The 23,397-nt window shown below is 49.4% G+C and overlaps 1 protein-coding gene across 1 annotated transcript in view; it reads right to left on the bottom strand.

Moving 5' to 3' along the window:
• LOC140426287 (AP-1 complex subunit mu-1-like) overlaps window positions 1-23,397 on the bottom strand; it is a 74,983-nt gene that overhangs the window by 25,678 nt on the left and 25,908 nt on the right. The window contains 4 exon segments of the mRNA XM_072510856.1: window positions 4,040-4,183; window positions 4,400-4,457; window positions 4,459-4,527; window positions 11,398-11,545. Of these exon segments, the coding sequence (XP_072366957.1) occupies window positions 4,040-4,183; window positions 4,400-4,457; window positions 4,459-4,527; window positions 11,398-11,545 (419 nt within the window).

Here is a 23,397-nt window from a genome sequence, read left to right on the forward strand (position 1 = left end):
TAGAGTGGAATGGGATTATTTGTGGGAGGTGTTGAGGAGATTTGGTTTTGGAGAGGGGTATGTTAGATGGGTGCAGTTATTGTATAGGGCCCCAGTGGCGAGCGTGGTCACGAATGGACGGGGATTGGCATATTTTCGGCTCCATAGAGGGACAAGGCAGGGATGCCCTCTGTCCCCATTATTGTTTGCACTGGCGATTGAGCCCCTGGCGATAGCGTTGAGGGGTTCCAAGAAGTGGAGGGGAGTACTTAGGGGAGGAGAAGAACACCGGGTATCTTTGTATGCGGACGATTTGCTACTATATGTGGCGGATCCGGCGGAGGGGATGCCAGAAATAATGCGGATACTTGGGGAGTTTGGGGACTTTTCAGGGTATAAATTGAACATGGGGAAAAGTGAGTTGTTTGTGGTGCATCCAGGGGAGCAGAGTAGAGAAATAGAGGACCTACCGTTGAGGAAGGTAGCAAGAGACTTTCGTTACCTGGGGATCCAGATAGCTAAGAATTGGGGCACATTGCATAGGTTAAATTTAACGCGGTTGGTGGAACAGATGGAGGAAGATTTCAAGAGATGGGATATGGTAGCCCTGTCAATGGCAGGGAGGGTGCAGGCGGTTAAGATGGTGGTCCTCCCGAGATTCCTCTTTGTGTTTCAGTGCCTCCCGGTGGTGATCACGAAGGCTTTTTTTAAAAGGATTGAAAAGAGCATCATGGGTTTTGTCTGGGCCGGGAAGACCCCGAGAGTGAGGAAGGGATTCTTACAGCGTAGCAGGGATAGGGGGGGGCTGGCACTACCGAGCCGAAGTGAGTATTATTGGGCCGCTAATATTTCAATGGTGAGTAAGTGGATGGGAGAGGAGGAGGGAGCGGCGTGGAAGAGATTAGAGAGGGCGTCCTGTAGGGGGACTAGCCTACAGGCTATGGTGACAGCCCCATTGCCGTTCTCACCGAGGAACTACACCACAAGCCCGGTGGTGGTAGCTACACTGAAGATTTGGGGACAGTGGAGACGGCATAGGGGAAAGACTGGAGCCTTGGGGGGGTCCCCGATAAGAAACAACCATAGGTTTGCCCCGGGGGGAATGGATGGGGGATATGGAATGTGGCAAAGAGCAGGAATAACGCAACTGAAAGATCTATTTGTGGATGGGAAGTTCGCGAGTCTGGGAGCGCTGACCGAGAAATATGGGTTGCCCCAAGGGAATGCATTCAGGTATATGCAACTGAGGGCTTTTGCGAGGCAACAAGTGAGGGAATTTCCGCAGCTCCCGACACAAGAGCTGCAGGACAGAGTGATCTCAAAGACATGGGTGGGGGATGGTAAGGTGTCAGATATATATAGGGAAATGAGGGACGAAGGGGAGACTATGGTAGATGAACTAAAAGGGAAATGGGAAGAAGAGCTGGGGGAGGAGATCGAGGAGGGGCTGTGGGCAGATGCCCTAAGTAGGGTAAACTCGTCGTCCTCATGTGCCAGGTTAAGCCTGGTTCAGTTTAAGGTAATACACAGGGCGCATATGACTGGAGCACGGCTCAGTAAATTTTTTGGGCTGGAGGATAGGTGTGCGAGGTGCTCGAGAAGCCCAGCGAATCATACCCATATGTTTTGGTCATGCCCGGCACTACGGGGGTTTTGGATGGGGGTGACAAAGGTGCTTTCAAAAGTAGTGGGGGTCCGGGTCGAACCAAGCTGGGGGTTGGCTATATTTGGGGTTGCACAAGAGCCGGGAGTGCAGGAGGCGAGAGAGGCCGATGTTTTGGCCTTTGCGTCCCTAGTAGCCCGGCGCAGGATATTGCTAATGTGGAAAGAAGCCAAGCCCCCGGGGGTGGAGACCTGGATAAATGACATGGCGGGGTTTATAAAGCTAGAGCGGATTAAGTTCGTCCTAAGGGGGTCGGCTCAAGGGTTCACCAGGCGGTGGCAACCGTTCGTCGAATACCTTGCGGATAGATAGATGGAATGGGAAAAAGAAGGCAGCAGCAGCAGCCCAGGATTGGGTGGGGGGGGGGGGGGGGGGGGGGGGGCGGGGGGGGGGTGTAACTTGTGACAAGGCAGTTGCCAATTAGGGCTAGTTTTCATTTTTGTTATTTAATATTTATTCATTTTTTGTTTATATAAAATAGGTCATTGTTATTTGTGCTGTTATAATATTGTGTAAAGGATACACAATGTACTGTGTTGGTTGACCAAAAATTTTCAATAAAATATTTAATAAAAAATAAAACAACTTTCAATAAAATATATATTTTTAAAAAAGGGACGCTTTCGTTACGGGCATAGGGTCGGCGTACATCCGGCAGCGCCTCTTAGAAGGGGGTACGCTCGACCTCGCGGCGACCAAGAAACTCGCGGCCTCACTAACGGTAGCCTCCCGTAATGTACAAGCGTACACCCCCGACCGCACGGCGTCCCTCTCATGGACATTGTGGGCCCCACCAGCAGCCACCCCAAAGCCTGCGCCATGCAGCAGCCAGGAAACCCCGGGGGGGCCCCCCAAGTGCTATTTCTGCGGACAGACAAAGCAACCCGGCAGAACTGCCTGGCGCGGAGTGCAATCTGCAAGACCTGCGGAAAGAAGGGGCATTTCGCTGCGGTGTGCCAGGCCCGGTCGATCGCCGCTGTATCCAGGCCCAGCGTTCCTGCACCCGCCACGTACGACCCGTGGGCACTGCCATTTTCGTCCCCGCAGCCCACGTGCAGCCCGTGGCGCTGCCATCGTTAACGGCGCCCGCCACGTGCTCCCCGTGGGCGCCGCAATCTTCGCCGCCATTCTGGATGGCGCCTCAGGACCTCTGCTCGTCGGGCACCTCATCTGGCCGCTCATCGTCCGCAACCACCGCCGACCAGCCCGGGGCCCACCAACACCAGCCGCAGCTCGCCTCCATCACGCTCGACCAGTCCCGGCCACACAACCTCGCAACCGTGACAACGACGGTGAAAGTCGATGGCCACAAGACATCTTGCCTTCTTGCCTCCGGGAGCACAGAGAGCTTCATCCACTCTGCTACGGAAGTCCACCTCTGGGGTTTCGCTCCCAACGTAGCTGGCAGTCTCAGGACCCACCCGCCTCCGCAAGAACGTGCGGCTCCACAAGGCGGACCCGTTGGTCGAAAGGGTACAGCTGCTACATGCGAACCCGCAGTACGCCTACGTGGCGTACCCCAACGGCCGCCAAGGCACAGTCTCCCTCAGGGACCTGGCACCAGCTGGTTTCCACCCCCCCCCACCCTCCAATTGCCCCGGCGCCACCCACCCTCCCCCAGCGTACCTCACCACAACCCCCGCTCCAGGACGATCCGTTCTCCCATTGATCCGTCCACCCAGGGATGAGGATGAGGACTACACGTTCCCGGAGTCACAGGCGACCAAGCCGGCGCCTGCGTCACCACCGGGACTGCGGCGCTCACAACGGAGGATCAAGGCATCCGTCCTGCTAAATTTGGGAACTTTCGCCAAACTGTACTCTTTAAAAATGCTCACATACCATGTAAATAATTTTCCACCACCCCGCTGGACTCTTTTTTAACAGAGGGTGCCTGGGTAGTCACCACTGTTTGTATAATACGTATATGAGAGGTAATATGGTAAGGCTCCTGTATTACAGGTACGGGGGTAGATCACTGCCTGCTGGCTCCGCCCAGTAGGCGGAGTATAAATGTGTGTGCTCACCAAGCTGGAGCCATTTGGTGTGTGCTCACCAAGCTGGAGCAGCAGCTGCGGGAGGCAACTCTGCTTAATAAAGCCTTGATTACTCTCTACTCGTCTCGTCGTAATCTGATAGTGCATCAATAGCACAGTGGGTGTACCTGCACCACGTGGACAGCAGCGGTTCAGGAAGCCAGCTCACTACCACCTTCTCAAAGGCAATTGGAGATGGGCAATAAATACTGGCCTATACAGTAACATGCATATCCCTCAAAATGATAAAACAAAACATGCCCAGTTCCTCTTCCTGATGTGTTTCCTTGGAACTCTTTTCACCAAATATTGTGATGTTATAATACAAGATAACACCTTAATAAAATTATTCATATCTTACTCGATTGGGTGACTCGATATGACATCAGTTCAAAGTCTTTGTCTGGTGGGATAAAGGAGATGACACGTTCATTTTCAAAGCGAGACAGCCGGACGCACGAATGGAATTTTATGTCTTCAAAGTCCACGACGTAAACATTTTCTCCTTTGGAGCAACAAAGTTAATATTAATGGGGGCCGACACTTTGGGCTCGTTCTATCCAGGAACGAAATGTTGTAAATCAGTATAAAATTTTCTTTAAATTAAAACAAATTTATCTGACAAAGATTTTCAACTTAAATCGGGCCAATGAGAAACTGGACTGCTATTAAGGACGTCCTCAGACTTTTTAACTGACCATTTCCCAGATTGTGTACTTACTTTGATTCTGGCTGAATAAAGCATTGTCATTGAAACACAAACTGACTTCAGGCATCCCAACTCAAACAGCAGTTCATCAGAATCTGCCCCAGAATTTCACTGTGAATCACCGTGCCTCGAGCATTTACCTGCAAAAATTCACATTTTTAGACTCCTGGAGCTCTTTGGAATGTTCATAAATTTTACAATTTAATTTATAGCTCTAATTCTGCATATTTTTGCATTCATAGTTTCAACTATGCTGTTAGAGGATTTCTCAGGAAGTGTAATAACGTTTGCAGGTTCATTATGTAGAATTACATGGAAATTGTAACAGAATAAAGACCATTTGGAATTATTTATGAAGCCTCTTATCTGCAAACACTATCTGCGAATCTGAATGCCTTCTCTTTAGCTCCAAGTCCAAATCATAGATGCGCACAATGAACAACGATCCCAGAACAAAGCCCTGCAGGATATTAATGTAAGAAACTGCTCTTAACTCCTACTTACTATCTCCTTCCTCCAGCCAGTTTTCAATCCAACTTGATACCCTCCGCCTAACTGTATACGCTGCAGTCTTCTCCAATATTATCTTATTTGGTACCTTGTCTACAGATTTCCTCTTCCATTTCCATCCTACAATTGGTAGATTTGTAATAACATTCCTCTAACATTAAGTTTTTGATTTCTAACCACACGGACTCAATCTGAACCTTTTTTGCGTACTGTATTCCATTCTTCACCAAATTGCTTTTCCTCCTTCTTTCTTAGCTATTCTGTCCTTTCTAATAAACATAGATACGTTTATATTGACTCCCCATGTCTGCATGGGTTCCCTCCCAAAGTCCAAGGATGTGCAGGTTAGGTGGGGCTACAGGGATAGGCCAGGAGAATGGGCCCATGTAGGGTGCTCTTTCAGAGGGTCGGTGCAGACTCAATGGGCCAAATGGACTCCTTCTGCACTGTAAGGATTCTATGATTCCATGAAATGGAAAATATTATCTGACTTCACCCCTTTAGCCATAAGTTGAGCTCTTAATTTCTCCATCATTCTAGATTCTTACATATTGCTGAGTACTAATTCAGAGAAGATCATCCTTGAGGCCCAATTGCTCCTTAGAAGAGCCAACATGCACACAATGCACCGAATGGTCTTCTCTTGTGCTGTAATGCTTATAGAACTATAGAATTCCTGCAGTGCAGATCAAGCCTGCACTGACCCTCTGAAAGAGCACCCTACCTAGACCCACATCCCCGCCCTATCCCCATAACCCATCTAACCTGCACATCTTTCGACACGAAGGACCAATCCACCTCACCTCACATCTTTGGACTGTGGGAGAAAACCCACGCAGACACGGGAGAAAGTGCAAATTCCACACAGATAGTCACCCAAGGACGGAATTGAACCCGGGTCCCTGGCACTGTGAGGCAGTAAAGCTAACCACTGTGCCACCAAACATTACATATGATCTCCTAAACTCTTTCTGGAGGACTTCAGGTCTTACCTTCCATTATAATGGCTTCCACATGGACCACAATATCATCATTGTTCTCTCTCCTTTCTCATTTCCTTGAGCTGTACGTATATGTCACCACACCTTCTTCTATCGCTGCCAATTCCCTATCTCCTGACTATCTTCTGGAACTCTTTCTCCAGAAATATCTCCCTCTCCCTGGTGTGATGGATTGTCTCCAGCAAGGAGATCTTGTATTCAATTAATCTGAGACAAACACTTATTTCGGAAATGTTTTCAAGCAAGTCAACATTTTTATATTTGGTGCTCCTACATTCTGCAGGATCTGTATATCACTGTCCCTTCCAGAGCCAACAAGCTTGTTACAAGTGGTTCTTTGGATAAAGTAAATCTTACACTGGAGTGATTGACCAGAGTACTGGTGGACAGTTAATGTGATTTTTCTATATATAAGGGGAAATAGAATAAGTTTGAGGAAGGATAGATTATTTACCATTGCATCAGCAGTAGGAAAGATAATAGAATCCTTTTTTCAGGGAAGTAACAGAGAAACATTTAGAAACCAAAAACATTGTTCTGTAGTCACAGCATGTGCAAAGGGAAGGTCATGTTTGGTTAATCAGACTGATTTATTTGAATAAATAATAGAAAGGGTAGAAAAGGGAAATGCGGCAGATGCAATATATCTGTATTTCCAAAAAGCCATCACTAAGTCTCATTGTAATAAAAGCAAAATACTGTGGATGCTGGAAATCTGAAGAAAAAACAGAAAATACTGGAAAAACACAGCAGGTGTGGCAGCGTCTGTGAAGAGAGAACCAGAGTTAACATTTTGAGACTGCTCTGAAGAGGAACTATACGGACTCAAAACATTAACTCTGTTTCTCTCTCCACAGATGCTGCCAAGCCTGATGAGGTTTTCCAGCATTTTCTGTTTTTATTATTGATAGACAAATGACTAAGGTTAAAACATTAGAGTCAGGGGGCAAGCGGAATAATGACACCAAACTGATAAAACAAAGTAGGGATAGATTGGCAAAAGGTGGGAAATGCTGTTCTACAACAATTAGTGCTGAGATTACTGTTATCCATTATTTATTTAAAATATCTGGACTTAGGAATAGGAAATAGAACTTCAAAATTTGTAGGTGAGACCAAATTGGTGAGTACAGTTAATACAAAGGAAGAGTACAAAATGTATTAAGACATTAATGTAATGCAGAATGGGCATACAACTGGCAAATTAACTTTAACGTAGATAAATTCTGAGGTAGTACATTTTGGTCAGAAGAATAAAAGGTCAAATACCCTTTGCATGACAAAAATTGAAAAGGAGTAGAGAGACAGGGATTTGGGAATACAGGTTACAAATCAGAGGCACAATTTCATAAAACCATCACACATTTTGATGATTATTGGTAGGATGCCTGTTAGGAAAACAAAGGTAGTTTTAAGGGATTTATATTTGTATTGGGAAGGTATAGTTTTAATTGGATATAATTTAATGTTTCTGTGGAGGGAAGGCAAAACATGGAGTTCGGTTCATGCTGGACAAAGATGTTTGTATGTGTGGTGGTTTGGTTTAATTCAAACTGTGCTTTGAATGTACTTAGAGAGAGTTATGGAGTGAAGAGTAAATAGAAACTGGCAGAAGTAGCAGTGCTGAGCAACTGGGGTCTTATTAAGGTACAAAGGCTTTTGAATTTAATTTTTAGCTGAATTTGTTGCCGTTGGAAACAAGACACCGGGGAATGAACATCTCTCAACTCTGCTCTAAAGACTGGACAGGACAAGGGAGCTGCAAAGAGGCAGACTTTTCAAAGAACCTGATACAGTCCAGATAACCAGGGAATTGGGATAGAAAGAATGTCTTAAGAACAATGAAATTAATAGAACCGAGACCAAGGCATTGTTCAGGAGAATGCAAGGAAAAACAGACGAAGTGTTGTGAGTAAAAGAGACGGTTGCAGTAACCAGAGTTAAAGTGGAAAGCAGACTTTCAGGGGTAAGTAAAAAACATTGATGCCATTTACAGAGAACAAAGAATAATACAGCACAGGAACAGGCCCTTCGGCCCTCCAAGCCTGCGCCGATCTCGCCTATCGAGACCTTCTATATTCTGCATCCTTCTATACCCCGTCTGTTCATGTGCCTGTCCAGATAAGTCTTAAAGGTCGCTAACGCATCTGCCTCAACCACCCCACTTGGCAGTGCATCCCTCGGTGTAAAAAACATTTCCCGCACATCCCCACTGAACCTGTCCCCCCTCACCTTGAACGTATGTCCCCTTGTAATTGTCAATTCCGCCCTGGGAAAGAGCTTCCAACTGTTCATCCTATCTATACCCCAAATAATTTTATAAACTTATATCATGTCACCCTTCAGCCTCCTTCTCTCTAGGGAGAACAATCCCAGTTTATTCAAGCAACATCAACATGCTCAACATCGAATTCAACAACTTCTAATGATCTACCCCACCTCGACCCATTTGTTTTCATCTCCTTTCATTTTAACTGTCTTTTACCATTTCTTTCTCTCTTGTCTTTCTTTATATAACTCCCACCCCCATCTTATCCACCTTTCTTTACCCTTTCTCCCCTTTGCTTCCCTATTCCTCTCCCCCCACATCTACATCTGTCACAGTTTATTCTCTGACGTTAGTTTCTCTGCTGTTTGGCCTTTCACACCTTTTGTTCTCTCTGGGGACTGCCATTAGCACTCTTTCCCCTTGCTTTCTGTGGCCATTAGCACCCCATTTCCCTGGGTTTCTGTGGCTATGACTCATCTTTCATTCTCACTCCACAGTATAAATATTTCCCACTTTCTCTGTCTTATAGCTTTGACAAAGAGTCATCGGACTCGAAATGTTAGCTCTTTTCTCTCCCTGCAGATGCTGCCAGACCTGCTGAGATTTTCCAGCATTTTCTCTTTGGTCCCAGTTTATTCAATCTCTCCTCATAGCTAATACCCTCCATATCAGACAACCTGGTAAACCTTTTCTGTACTCTCTCCAAAGCCTCCACGTCTTTCTGGTAGTGTGGTGACCAGAATTGGACACAGTATTCCAAATGTGGCCTAACCAAAGTTCTATGTAACTGTAACTTAATTTGCGACCTTTTATACTCAATATGCTGTCCGATGAAGGAAAGCTGGGAATCGGGAGCTAAAGCAATGGTGAACAGTTTGTACAACAGTCAAGTCAATTATATTCTGAAGGGTGAGTTGAAAATCCTGGGTGATGGATTCTGTGTTAAAAATGGAGTGGAAGTCTTATTTAAAGAGTCATTGAGAAAAACTGGACTGGATTTCAGAATACAAACTGCTGATGGAAAGCACTGTTGTGAAAGAAGATATTAAAACATTTTTTTTTTTTTTAAATGTTGAGTTTGGAAATTCTCATATGGCCATCATCTGGGGGGATTTTGAGGAGAAATCCATAGACATGCACTTGGGTTCAGAGTGGAGAGTGTATTTGACCACAACCAATTGGTGCGTTTAAAGGGATTTTGTGTTACTGAGACCATCGTAGCTTAAGATCTTCTTTGTAATAACCTTAAAATCAGTGTATGGTAGTGAAACTAAGGGGGGAGTAAAGGACTATTGTAACATAATCTAACATTGCATACTTAATAAATGTTTTATTTTCTTGTTGTTAAAACTAATTACTGGTTCTATGACTACCCTCCACGTTTACTAAAGGAAAACAGTAAAAGTTACGGTCTTTCGGGCCATGGTTACTTTCTGGGATTTTCTCGTCCAGTTATAACACCAACTGGGATCGTAACAGTACCAGACGTTTGGGAAAACTTTAGAAACTAGCGAAAGATAGTTCAAACAAATTAGGAGGGAAAAAATAGATCGAGAATAAACCAGTAAGAAACATAAGGAAAACAGATGGTAAGTATGTCTACAAGTATGTAAAGAGAGTAGCTAAAATAGATGTTGATGTCTTAGAGGATGAGATTGGAGAACTAATAATAGGAAATGGCAGAGATTTTGAACAAATATTTAGCATCGGCCTTCACAATAGAAAACACAAATACATCCAATATTATTAGAAAATATGACGGTGAAAGGAAGGATGGAGCTTCAAACAATCACACATGAGGCTTTGCTAGGAAGAATAAAGAAGCTAAATATTATTTAAATGACGAAGACTAGTGAATTCTGCAGTACAGAGGTATCTGGGTGTTCTCCTACATAAGACAAAAAAGTTAGCCTCGACAAGGGAGGCAAACTAAATGTTGGCCTTTACCACAAGGGGGATGGAATATCAAAGCAGGGAGTTCTGGTACAACTCTTCAGGGTGCACATTTTGGCCTCCTTATTATAAAGAAGGATATATTTGCGTTAGTGATACTAGGTTGACTCCTGGGATGAGAAATTGTCTTACAAAGAAAGGTTGAACGGGCTGCCACTAAATCCAAAGGAGTTTAGAAGAATTGAGAGGTGATCTTATTGAAACATTTAGTATTTGATAGGAATTTCACGGTGGGGGGTGGAATCTAGGTATAATGGCCATGGTTTCAGAAAAAAGGGGTTGCCCAATTCAGATGGAAATAAGGAGGAATTTCTTCTCTCAAAGGGTTGGAAATCTTTGGAATTCTTTACTCCAGAGAACAGTGTGGAGGTTGAGTCATTGAAGATATTCAAGGCTGAGATAGACAGATTCTTGGACTGTAGGTAACTTGGGTTATGGGGAACAGGTAGGAAAATAGAGGCCAAGATCAGATCAGCCATTATCATATTGAATGGTGAAGCCGGTTCCAGAGGCCATACAGCCTACTCCTGCTCCCTTTTTTTAATGTTATGTTCATATCCAGTTAATAGTTTTTAACACTGTGATGCTGGTACACATAACTCAACTGATCCAAGTGTATACCTAAGGTTACCTTCTAAAGCAATGATTTTCAAAGTGGGGGTCGCAACCCGCAGATGGATCACGGGATGGTGTAGAATGGGTCGCCAATAGATCCCCAAAGATTGCCTGACCATTTTTGCTCTCTTCGTAAAATCTCATTACAGTACAGTGTATGACCACATGAGGCTGATGTAGAAGTCGGTGCCATGGACTTCCTCACAACTCTCTGGGCCACAGTGTAGTTGGGGCAGATTGCAGCTTGGGGCAGTTTGTAGGGCTCCTGTTTCTGAAGTGTTTCTGAAGTGGAAGTTTTAAGTTTAATTTCTTATCCGAGGCCATGTTAGGTTTTGAACAAGTGAACATGATGTTGTTAAAACTGTGCAATATTGAACCTGTTGATCTTTCCAGCATTTGCACGCAATTCTCCAAATGCTAACAATGGGTGTGAAGATATAATACCAAATAATCCTGAGGTACACCCTTTAGCAAGGTGTCAGGATAGATCTGTCCTTTACAATTTTACATTTAATAATACAGAAGTGCCAACAGTGAGTGTGCCGTTTTTACAAGTAACTATGAAGAATCTATTGAGAATGGGTCGCGAGAGTCGACCATTCTGTAAAAATGGGTCTGGAAAAAAAAAGTTTGAAAAACATTGTTCTAAAGTATAGACTAACCAGGAAGTTAATAGACTCAATGACGTCCATGAAAAGTTCATTCTTCCGATACTTGATTCCTTCAGATCTCCAGGAGACAGCATTGGTGACAGCAGCTGGGGGTCTAGGTGCTCCCTGCTTCAATTTGTAGCCCTCCTGTGTAATGTATCTGTGAAATCATGCAAAAGTTTGAAAAGACAATGGACGAGATTCTCCGATATTGAGGCCAAGTGTTCACGCCATCGTGAACGCCGTCGCGTTTCACGACGGCGTGAACAGGCCCGGGCACGACCTATTCTGGCCACCACAGGGGGCCAGCACGGCGCTGGAGCGGTTCACGCTGCTCCAGCCTCCTTACGCGGAGCCAAATGGGCGCCGCGCCAACCCGCGCATGCGCAGTTGGGCAGCTCAATCCTGCGCATGCGCAGTTCGGCCGCGCCATCCTGCGCATACGCGGGGAACTTCTTGCGCGCGCTGGCCCCGACCCAACATGGGGTTGGTGTTCAGGGGCCGGCCACGCAAGGAAGTAGGCCCGGGGGGGGGAAAGAGGCCAGCCCGCCGATCGGTGGGCCCCGATCGTGGGCCAGACCCCATCGGAGGCCCCCCCCCCCGGAGCCCCCCCCCCCCCCCCCCCCCCCCGGTGTAGGAGCCTCCCCAGACCGCCCCCCACCCCCCCCCCAGCGTTTCCACAGAGTTCCCGCCGGCAGCGACCAGGGGTGAACGGTGCCGGCGGGACTGTAATTGTTTTCGCCAGCCGTCGGCCCATCCGGGCCGGAGAATTGCCGCTCGCCGTTTGCTGCGATTCTCCCATCCGGCGTTGCGGGGGGGGGGGGGGGGGAATACCGCCCAATATTTTACATATTTGCCCATATCCCATAAATTAATTTTTTTAAACCTCCATATCCCAATCATAACAACTACCTTAGTTCTCTCTTCACGGAAGAAGATACAATTAACTCCCCACAAATGCTAAGGAATCAAGGGTCCAGTGAGAAGGAGGAATTGAAATAAATTAGGATTACTAGAAAATTAGTGTTGGAGAAATTAAAAGGACTGAATGCCGGTAAATCACAGGGCCTGAATAATCATTATCCCAGGGTACTAAAGGAGATGGCTGTGAAAATAGAGTATGTGTTGGTTGTCATCTTCCAAGATCCTGCAACAGTCTTAGCAGACTGGAAGGTCGCAAATGTAACCCTGCTATTTAAGAAAGGAGGTGGAGAACAGGGAATTACAGACAGGTTCGTAGAACATCAGTAGTAGGGAAAATGCTAGATACTATTATAAAGGACGTGATAACAGGAAACTTAGAAAATATCAAAGTCAGCATGGATTTATGAAAGGGAAGTAATGTTTGATAAACCGAGTGGAGTGTTTTTGAGGATAAACTAGTAGAATAGATAAGGGTGAACCAGTGCATGTGGTGTATTTGTATCTTCAGTAAGCTTTTGATAAAGTCCCACATAAAAGAGTAGTGTGCAAATTTAAAGCACATGAGAATAGGGTACTATGTTGGCAGGGATCGAGAATTGATTAGCCGACAGGAAACAGAGAGTAAGAACAAATAGATCTTTTGTGAAATGGCAGGCAGTGACTAGTGGATTCTGGTGCTTGGGTCCCAGCAATTAACATTAACACTGTAATGAAGGTACTGTGAAAATCCCATAGTCGCCGCTCCATGGTGCCTGTTCGGGTACACCGAGGGAGAATTCAGAATTTCCAATTTACCTAACATTACACATCATTGGTTTGGATGAGGGAACCAAATGTAATATTTCCAACTTTGTTGATAACATGAAACTTGGTGGGATGGTGAGTGGTGAGCAGGATGTTAAGAGGCTTCAAGGTGATTTAGACAAGTTGAGGGAGTGTGCAAATACATGGCAGAGCAGTATAACATGGATAAATGTGAAGTTAGCCACTTTGGATGGAGAAACAGAATGGCAGAGTACTGGGAAATATTGACGTACAAAGGGACCTGGATATCTTAGTACACCAGTCACTGAAAGCAAGCATGCAGGTACAGTAAGCAATTAGGAAGACAAATGGTATGTTGGCCTTCATTGCAAGAGGAATTGAGTACAGAACAAAGATGTCTTACTGCAGCTATACAGGGCTTTGGGTAAGACTATACCTGCACTTTGAGTGAATCTCCTTGTCAAAGAAAGGCTACAGTTGCCCTAGAGGGAGTGCAGGAAATGTTCACCAGACTGATTCCTGGGATGGCAGGGTTGTCGTAGAAAAAACACCTTCACCTTTAAATGTTTCAGGTGTGCAAACACCCGCGATCGCTTCACTGAACCATTCAACCCCGTACATTCCAAGTCACTATCCTCACCTGGGATTTCTGAACCCCCCCCTTATTTCGGTCCACCATCCCTATCCATCACAAAACTATCCCAGCCCCGATCCCCTTCCTTTTCCAGGCCCACTCAATATTGCCACCCCTTCCTCTCTCGCCTGCCTCCACCCAACAATACCTGCATCACCAGCACACTCCCCTACCCCTTCCCCCCCAAGCAATGCCCCCCCCAACCCCTACCTCCCCCAGGCTTCCTAACTGCACCCCCTCGACCACCCATCACAGCCCCCTCCTCCACACTGCTTCCGTTCACCAGCATCCCTGCTAGCGTGACAACTCCCACAAAGGCCCACATCCATTATCGCCCAAACCACCCCTCATCCCCACAATGCCTTCCCACCACCACCCTTCAGCGAGTTCCTGCCCAGGTCCCTCACCCCTCCCGAACCTAGTGTGCGACTGATCAGCTCATGGCCATCACTGCAAGCCCATGTACCTAATCCTTGAAATTAATATTTGCTGCTATGTGCCTGGAGGGCTTTGTGATTAGTATTGGTAAGGCTATGCCAAAAGAAATCAATAAATCCATCGATAAAAGAGCACAGCAGGATACAGTGGGGATGGAGTCGTCCTTTCAAGATGGCGGCCTGATCCTCATGAGGTCTCTCAACCCCACGCCCTCCGGGATCTCTTGGTAGTGGTGAAAATAATGACTGCCGACATTATCAGAGTGATTTACCAAAGCTTACTGTGTTGACCCAAAATCTATCTGCTCCTGAGGCCAAGTTGCAAAGAACCGTTAAAGAGGCTTGATGATATGGAGGACAGAATCCTGCGTGTGGAGTATGATGTTTCCTCTGCGGAGGCCAGATTTCAATCCTTGGAAAACCAGCTGAGTGGCATGGCAGAGGTCCTGGAGGACTTGGAGAACCGAGGTTGAAGAAAGAATATCCGGGGCGGCACGGTAGCACAGTCGTTAGCACTGTTGCTTCACAGCACCAGGGTTCCAGGTTCGATTCTCGGCTTGGGTCACTGTCTGAGCGGAGTCTGCACGTTCTCCCCATGTCTGCGTGGGATTCCTCCGGGTGCTCCGGTTTCCTCCCACAGTCCAGAAAGACATGCCTGTGAATTGGTGAATTGGACATTCTGAATTCTCCCTCAGTGTACCCGAACAGGCGCCGGAGTGTGGCGACTAGAGTCTTTTCACAGTAACTTCATTGCAGTGTTAATGTAAGCCTACTTGTGATAATAAAGATTATTTTAAAAAAAGAACTGTCGGTTGGTGGAAGGTGCAGAGGGTACGACCCCTGTTAGGTTCTTTGAGGACCAGCTGCTCCATTTTCTCAAGCCACCACCTTCCTCGAGTCAGACCACATGCAGCCTGTCAGCGCGCCATCTTGCTCCCCTCACAACACGTGCGGCCCGTGGGTGCCGCCATCTTGCTCGCATCACAACACGTGCGGCCTGTGGGCGCCGCCATCTTGCCTGCCTCAGGACACGTGCGGCCCGTGGGCGCCGCCATCTTCCCCGCCTCAGGACCCCTGCTCGTCAGGTACCTCATCGGGCCGCTCATCGCCTGCAACCGCCGCCGACCAGCCACGTCCGGCCTCCATCACGATCGACCAGTCCCAACCGCACAACCTCGCGACCGCGTCGACGACAGTGAAGGTTGACGGGCACAAGATATCCTGCCTTCTGGACTCCGGGCGCACTGAGAGCTTCATCCGCCCCGATATGGTAAGGCGCTGCTCATTCACGGTACACCCTATCAACCAGAGAATCTCCCTGGCCTCCGGATCCCACTCCATGGCGATCCGGGGGTATTGCACTGCCACCCTCACCATCCAAGGCGTAGAGTTCAGCGGCTTCCGGCTCTACGTCCTCCCCAACCTCTGCGCTGCCTTGCTACTCGGCCTGGACTTCCAGTGCAACCTCCAGAGCCTAACCCTGAAATTTGTCAGGCCCCTACCCCCCCTTACTGTCTGCGGTCTCACGACCCTTAAGGTCGACCCACCTTCCCTGTTTGCGAACCTCACCTCGGATTACAAACCCGTCGCCACCAGGTGCAGACAGTACAGCGCCCAGGACAGGACCTTCATCAGGTCAGAGGTCCAGTGGCTGCAGTGGGAAGGTATTATCGAGGCCAGCAACAGCCCCTGGAGAGCCCAAGTGGTAGTGGTGAAAACTGGGGAGAAAAACAGGATGGTTGTTGACTACAGTCAGACCATCATTCGGTACACGCAGCTCGACACGTACCCCCTCCCACGCATATCTGATATGGTCAATCCGATTGCACAGTACCGGGTCTTCTCGACAGTGGACCTGAAATCTGCCTACCATCAGCTCCCCATTCGCAAGGCGGACCGCCAGTACACCGCGTTTGAAGCGGACGGCTGCCTTTACCACTTCCTTAGGGTTCCCGTCGGTGTCACTAACGGGGTCTCGGTCTTCCAACAGGAGATGGAACGAATGGTTGGCCAGTACAGACTGCAGGCCACTTTCCCGTATCTGGATAACGTCACCATCTGCGGCCACGACCAGCAGGACCACGACGCTAACCTTTCCAAATTCCTCCACCTAACCTACAAGTGCTTGTTCAGCACGAACCGATTAGCTATCCTCGGCTATGTGGTTCAGAACAGAGCTCTAGGGCCTGACCTCGATCGCATGCGCCCCCTTATGGAACTCCCCCTTCCCCACTGCCCCTAGGCCCTCAAACAATGCCTGGGGTTCTTTTCGTACTACGCCCAGTGGGTCCCTAACTATGCGGACAAGGCCCGCCCACTCATCCACTCCACCGTTTTCCCACTGAGGGCCGAGGCTCACCAGGCCTTCAACTGTATCAAGGCCGACATCGCCAAGGCCACGATGCACGCGGTCGACGAGACGCTCCCCTTCCAAGTCAAGAGCGATGCATCAGACGTCGCTCTGGCCACCACCCTCAACCAGGCAGGCAGACCCGTGGCATTCTTTTCCTGCACCGTCCATGCCTCCAAAATTTGGCACTCCTCTGTCGAAAAGGAGGCCCAAGCTTTCGTTGAAGCTGTTCGGCATTGGAGGCATTACCTGGCCGGCAGGAGGGTCACTCTCCTCACTGACCAACGGTCGGTTGCCTTCATGTTTAACAACACACAGCGGGGCAAGATCAAAAATGATAAGATCTTGAGGTTGAGGATCGAGTTCTCCACCTACAATTACGAGATTCTGTATCGCCCCGGTAAGTTCAATGAGCCCCCCGATGCCCTATCCCGTGGTACATGTGCCAGCGCACAAGTGGACCAACTCCGGACCCTGCACGACGATCTCTGTCACCCAGGGGACACCCGCTTTTATAATTTCATAAAGGCCCGCAATCTGCCCTACTCCATCGAGGAAGTCAGGGCTATCACCAGAGACTGCCAGGTCTGCGCGGAGTGTAAACCCCACTTCTACCAGCCAGACCGTGCGCGCCTGGTGAAGGTCTACCGCCCCATTGAACGCCTCAGCCTGGACTTCAAAGGGCCCCTCCCCTCCACCGACCGCAACACGTACTTTCTTAATGTGGTCGACGAATATTCCAGATTCCCCTTCGCCATCCCATGCCTGGCCCGATATGACATCTGCCACCATCTTCAAAGCCCTCAACACCATGTTCGCTCTCTTCAGTTTCCCCGCCTACGTCCACAGCGACTGGGATCCTCATTTATGAGCGATGAGCTGCGCCAGTACCTGCTCAACGGGGGCAATGCCTCGAGCAGGACGACCAGCTACAACCCCCGGCGAAGCGGGCAGGTGGAGTGGGAGAATGGGACGGTCTGGAAGGCCGTCCAGCTGGCCCTACGGTCCAGAAATCCCCCGGCCTCCCGCTGGCAGGAGGTCCTCCCCGACGCCCTCCACTCCATTCGGTCGCTCCTGTGCACTGCGACTAACGAAACTCCCCATGAACGTCTCTTTGCCTTCCCTAGGATGTCCACCTCCAGGGTTTCGCTCCCAACATGGCTGGCAGCTCCAGGACCTGTTCTCCTCCGCAAGCACGTGCGGCTCCACAAGGCGGACCTATTGGTTGAGAGGGTACAGCTATTCCACGCGAACCCGCAGTACACCTACATAGCGTACCCCAATGGCTGCCAAGACACAGTCTCCGTCAGGGACCTGGCGCCAGCTGGGTTCCCCCCCCCCCCTCTCCCTCTGCTGCCCCGCCGCCACCCTCCCTCCCCCCAGCGCACCCCATCACAGCTCCTGCTCCAGGACGATCCGTCCTCCCCTTGGTCCCACCCGGGGATGAAGGTGAGGTCGACACGCTCCCGGAGTCACCGACGACCGAACCGACGCCCGAGTCACCACCAGAACTGTGGCGCTTGCAACGACGGATCAAGGTGCCCGATCGTCTAAATTTGTAAACTCTTTCTAAAATTTTAAACAACCTGTATGTAAATAGTTTTCCACCACCCCCGCTGGACTCTTTTTTAACAGGGGGAGAATGTGATAGTCACCACTGTTGTATTGTATATACCGCATACGAGGGTATTACGGTAAGGCCCCTGTACTACAGGTACGGGGGTAGATCCCTGCCTGCTGGCTCCGCCCAGTAGGCGGAGTATAAATGTGTGTGCTCTCCGAACGGCAGCCATTTCGGCAGCAGCTGTAGGAGGCCACACATCTCTGCGTAATAAAGCCTTGATTACTCTCTGCTCTCGCCTCGTCGTAATTGATAGTGCATCAGGCTATGAAGGAGTAAGTTGCACATTTGGTGGCTCCCGCTCTGGTCGGACTTTTGGACCTTTCCCCCCGACTTTTTTCCAGTTTTAAGCTGTAAAGTCGAAGGCTGAGGCAATTGGGCACCATTTCCATGTATCGGTGTATGGAGAAAAGAACCAGAAGTGCACGAAAAGGCAGAAATTAAAAAACAGGCAAGGGCTGTGCTGAAGCTGCAGCAGGAGACAGCTACATGGCCGAGGACCGGACCCCTGGTGTGTCGGCCCAGCGATCAACAGAGCAGTTGATGCAGGTCATCCAGGACGGCTTTGCCAAGCAGAGACGGGACTGCCTGGACCCGATAAAAGAGTCCATTGATTGGCTGGAGCACAGATTGGACGCCCAGGATCAGGCGATCCAGAAGGTTGCGAAGGCGCTGGCTGAGCAGGAGGAGCATCAAACTGTGATGGAGCTGGAGGTGGGGATGCTGAGGGACCAGCAGAAAAGGCTTCTGGAGACGGTGGAGGACGTAGAGAATAGGTCCCACCGGCAGAAGTTAAGAATTGTCGGGCTCCCGGAGGGGTCCGAAGGTGCGGACACTGGGACATACATAGCGGGTATGTTTGGGGGAGGGGACATTCTCCCCACCCTTGGAGGTGGACAGGGCGTATAGAGCGCATGCGAGGAAGCTGCGAATGGGCGACACACACCCCCCCCCCCCCCCCCCCCGAGGGCAATGGCGGTGAGATTCCACAGGTTCCTGGACAAGGAATGTATTCTTCAGTGGGCCAAGCGAACGCGGAGCTATAAGTGGGACAACAGCATCCTGCGGGTTTACCAAGAGCGGAGTGTGGAGGTGGCCAGGAAAAGGGCAGGCTTCAACCAGATTAAGTCAACCTTCTTCAAGAAGCAGGTGAAGTTTGGACTGCTGTATCCGGCTCGTCTCTGGGTCACATGTGAGGACCAGCATCATTATTTTGACCCCGAAGACACACTGGACTTCGCGAAAAGAAAAGGACTGGTGGTGGACTGAGAACTTTTGAACTTTGATGCAACTTTTTGGCTTATATTTGTGGGTTTTTTCTCTTCTGTTTTTGAGTTCTATTTAAGAAGGGGGAAAAAAGTGTTTCGTTTTTGGGTTTTCGTTTTGGTGAATGTTGGCAATGCCTTTTGCTTTGATTTGCACTTTTGTGGGATGGAGACATGCTTGTTTGGATTTCGGTGTTTTTCTTTCAGTTGGGTGATTGTGTGGGGATCGTTAGATGAGGGAATTTGTTTGTATGAGCAGGGGGAGGGGAGTGAGGGAACAATAGGTGGGAGACTATCCGGAGCCGGGGGCGGAGGCCACCAAGCTAGCTGGGTGAGCTAGCTCACGGAAGCGCAGTGGGGGGTGTGCATATGTTTAGTTTATTGTATGGGTTAGGTTTCAGAGTGGTGTTGCTGGGGTGGGGGGATAGTTGTTCTGCTGACGAGGGAGGGACTTCGGTTGAGGGATAGAGAGGAGGTTGGTGGCGGGGGCTGCCGGGGGGTGGGCCAGAGGAGGCGCAGCGCATGGGCTGGAGGCTTTCCCAAGAAAGGGGATGGCTGATCGGCGGAGGGAGGGGGGGGGGGGCACTGTGCCCCCCCCCCCCCCCCCCCCAACTAGGCTGATCACTTGGAATGTTCAAGGGTTAAATGGGCCGGTTAAGAGGCCACGTGTGTTCGTGCACCTGAGGGGACTGAAGGCGGGGGTGGTAATGTTGCAGGAGACGCACCTTAGAGTAGCGGATCAGGTTAGATTGAGGAAAGGCTGGGTCAGTCAGGTCTTTCACTCGGGGCTGGACACAAAGACTAGAAGGGTTGCGATCTTGATTAATAAGCGGGTGACATTTGAGGTGGGCAGAATAGTTTTGGATATGGGAGGTCGATATATTATGGTCAGTGGTAAGCTGGAAGGGATTAAGGTAGTGCTGGTTAATGTATATGCGCCAAACTGGGATGAAGTGGAATTCATAAAGCGGATGTTGGGGAAGATACCGGACCTGGACTCGCACAAACTGATCATGGGAGGGGACTTTAATACGGCTATTGACCCCGGCCTGGATAGGTCAAGCTCGAAAACGGGCAGGGTGCCAGCAATGGTAAAGGAACTGAAAGGGTTCATGGAGTAGATGGAGGGGGGATCCATGGAGATTTAGGCAGCCGAGGTGAAGGAGTTCTCCTTCTACTCCCACGTACATAAGGTATACTCTCGGATGGATTTCTTTATTTTGAGTAGGGCCTTACTGGCAGGGATGGTGGACACGGCGTACTCGGCGATTACAATCTTAGACCATGCTCCACACTGGGTTTACCTGCAGGTTAGTAAAGATAGTAATCAGCGCCCGCAATGGAGGTTATATGTAGGACTGTTGGCGGACGAAGCGGTGTGCGAACGGCGGAGGCTACAGGTGGAGTTCGGCTTGTTAACCACAGGGAGGGCAGTGGAACAGCTCAGAAAGGCGACAGGGGCGATATATGAGCATGGTGAGAAAGTTATTGACGGGGATGGGAACTTGGTCGGTGAATCAGCAGGGGTGAGCAAGGTGTTTCGGGATTTCTACAGCAGGCTGTACAGGTCGGAATGCCCTACAGGGCCGGAAGGGATGAGGCACTTCCGGGAGGGCTGACTTTCCCAAAGGTGGACAAGAGACAGTGGAGGGTCTGAAGGCCATGCAGTCGGGTAAGGCCCCAGGACCAGACGGGTACCTAGAGGAGTTCTATAAAAAGGTCTCCGGGCTATTGGGACTGGCGCTGATGAAGTTGTTTAATGAGTCAAGGGAAAGAGGGGTTCTGCCCCAGACAATGTCATAGGCCATGATTTCGCTTATCCTGAAACAGGACAAGAACCCGGAGCTATGTCGGTCCTACAGGCCGATATCTCTGTTGAATGCAGACGCCAAACTGTTGGTCAAAATGTTGTCCTCCAGGATTGAGGATTGTGTACTGGACGTTATTGTGGAGGATCAGACGGGGTTCGTTAAGGACAGGCAGCTGGTGGCCAATGTAAGAAGGCTGTTAAATGTGATTATGATGCCCCCGGAAAGTAGGGAGGTGGAGGTAGTGGTCGCAATGGGTGCGGAGAAAGCTTTTGACCGGGTTGAGTGGGATTATTTATGGGAGGTTCTGGGGCGGTTCAGATTTGGGAGGGGCTTTATTGACTGGGTCAGGTTGCTGTACCAGGCTCCTGAACCGGGGACGAGACACGGATGCCCCCTCTCCCCACTGCTGTTTGCGCTGGCTATAGAGCCGTTGGCAATTGCTCTGAGAGCCTCAAGGGGCTGGTCCGGGTGGGGGTTGGAGCACAGAGTCTCGCTTTATGCGGATGACTTGCTCCTGTACGTTTCAGATCCAATTGAGGGGATGGAAGAAATCATGGGAATTTTAGGGGAATTTGGCCGGTTTTGGGGGTATAAGCTTAATATGGGGAAGAGCGAGATGTTTGCGGTCCAGGCGAGGGGACAGGAGAGGCGACTGGGGGAACTGCCGTTTAGATTGGTAGGGGACAGTTTCAGGTACCTAGGTATTCAGGATTGGGACCGGCTACATAAATTGAACTTGTCCCGGTTGGTGGATCAGATGAAAGATGATTTCCGGAGATGGGATGCGCTCCCATTGTCTCTAGCTGCGGGTGTCCAAACGGTGAAAACGACGGTCCTCCTGAGATTCCTGTTTGTGTTTCAATGTCTCCCCATCTTTATTCCGCGGTCCTTTTTTAAGCGGGTCAACAAAGTTATTGCAGGCTTCGTGTGGGGGGGGGCAAGTCCCCGCGAGTGAGGAGGGTAATGCTTGAGCGGAGTCGGGGAAATGGCGGGCTGGTGCTGCCGAATTTTTGCAACTATTACTGGGCGGCTAACATAGCCATGATTAGGAAGTGGATTGGGGGCGGGGGGGGGGGTCTGCATGGGTGCGTATGGAGGCGGCTTCATGCAAGGGCACAAGTTTGGGGGCGCTGGTAACTGCGCCTCTGCCATTCACGCCGGCACGGTACTCCACCAGTCCAGTGGTGGTGGCAGCCCTGAGAGTTTAGGGGCAATGGAGGAGATATGTGGGAACAGTGGGAGCATCGGTCTGGTCCCCAATCTGCGATAATCACCGGTTTGCCCCGGGGAGACTGGACGGGGGGTTCCGAATATGGTGGAGAGCGGGGATTGAGAGGATGGGGGACCGGTTTATAGAGGGGAGCTTTCTGAGTGTGAGGGTGCTGGTGAGGGGAAACAAAATTTAGATATCTGCAGGTGCGGGACTTTCTGCGTAGACAGGTATCAACTTTCCCACTCCTGCCGCTAAGGGGGATCCAGGACAGGGTAGTTTCCAGAGGATGGGTAGGAGAGGAGAGCGTCTCTGACATTTACAAGGAACTTATGGGATCAGAGGAGACACAGACCGAGCAGCTGAAGTGCAATTGGGAGGAGGAGCTGGGAGGAGAGATAGAGGAGGGCCTCTGGGCGGACGTGTTGAGTAGAGTCAACGCGACCGCAACATGTGCCAGGCTCAGCCTAATTCAATTCAAGGTCGTTCACCGGGCCCACATGACAGTGGCCCGGATGAGCAGATTCTTTGGGGTGGAAGACAGGTGTGCAAAATGTGAGGGAGGCCCAGCGAACCATATCCACATGTTCTGGACATGTCCAACCTTAGGGGGTTTTGGCAGGGGTTTGCTGATGTCATAGAATTATAGAAGTTTACAGCATGGAAACAGGCCCTTCAGCCCAACCAGTCCATGCCGCCCAGTTTTTACCATTAAGCTAGTCCCAGTTGCCCGCACTTGGCCCATAACCCTCTATACCCATGTTACCCATGTAACTATCTAAATGCTTTTTAAAAGACACAATTGTACCCGCCTCTACTACTACCTCTGGCAGCACATTCTAGACACTCACTACCCTCTGAATGAAGAAATTGCCCCTCTGGGCCCTTCTGAATCTCTCCCCTCTCACCTTAAACCTATGCCCTCTAGTTTTAGACTCCCCTACCTTTGGGAAAAGATGTTGACTATCTACCTTATCTATGCCCCTCATTATTTT

The sequence above is a fragment of the Scyliorhinus torazame genome, chromosome 7 (assembly GCF_047496885.1).
Source record: "Scyliorhinus torazame isolate Kashiwa2021f chromosome 7, sScyTor2.1, whole genome shotgun sequence".
Taxonomy (NCBI): Eukaryota; Metazoa; Chordata; class Chondrichthyes; order Carcharhiniformes; family Scyliorhinidae; genus Scyliorhinus; species Scyliorhinus torazame.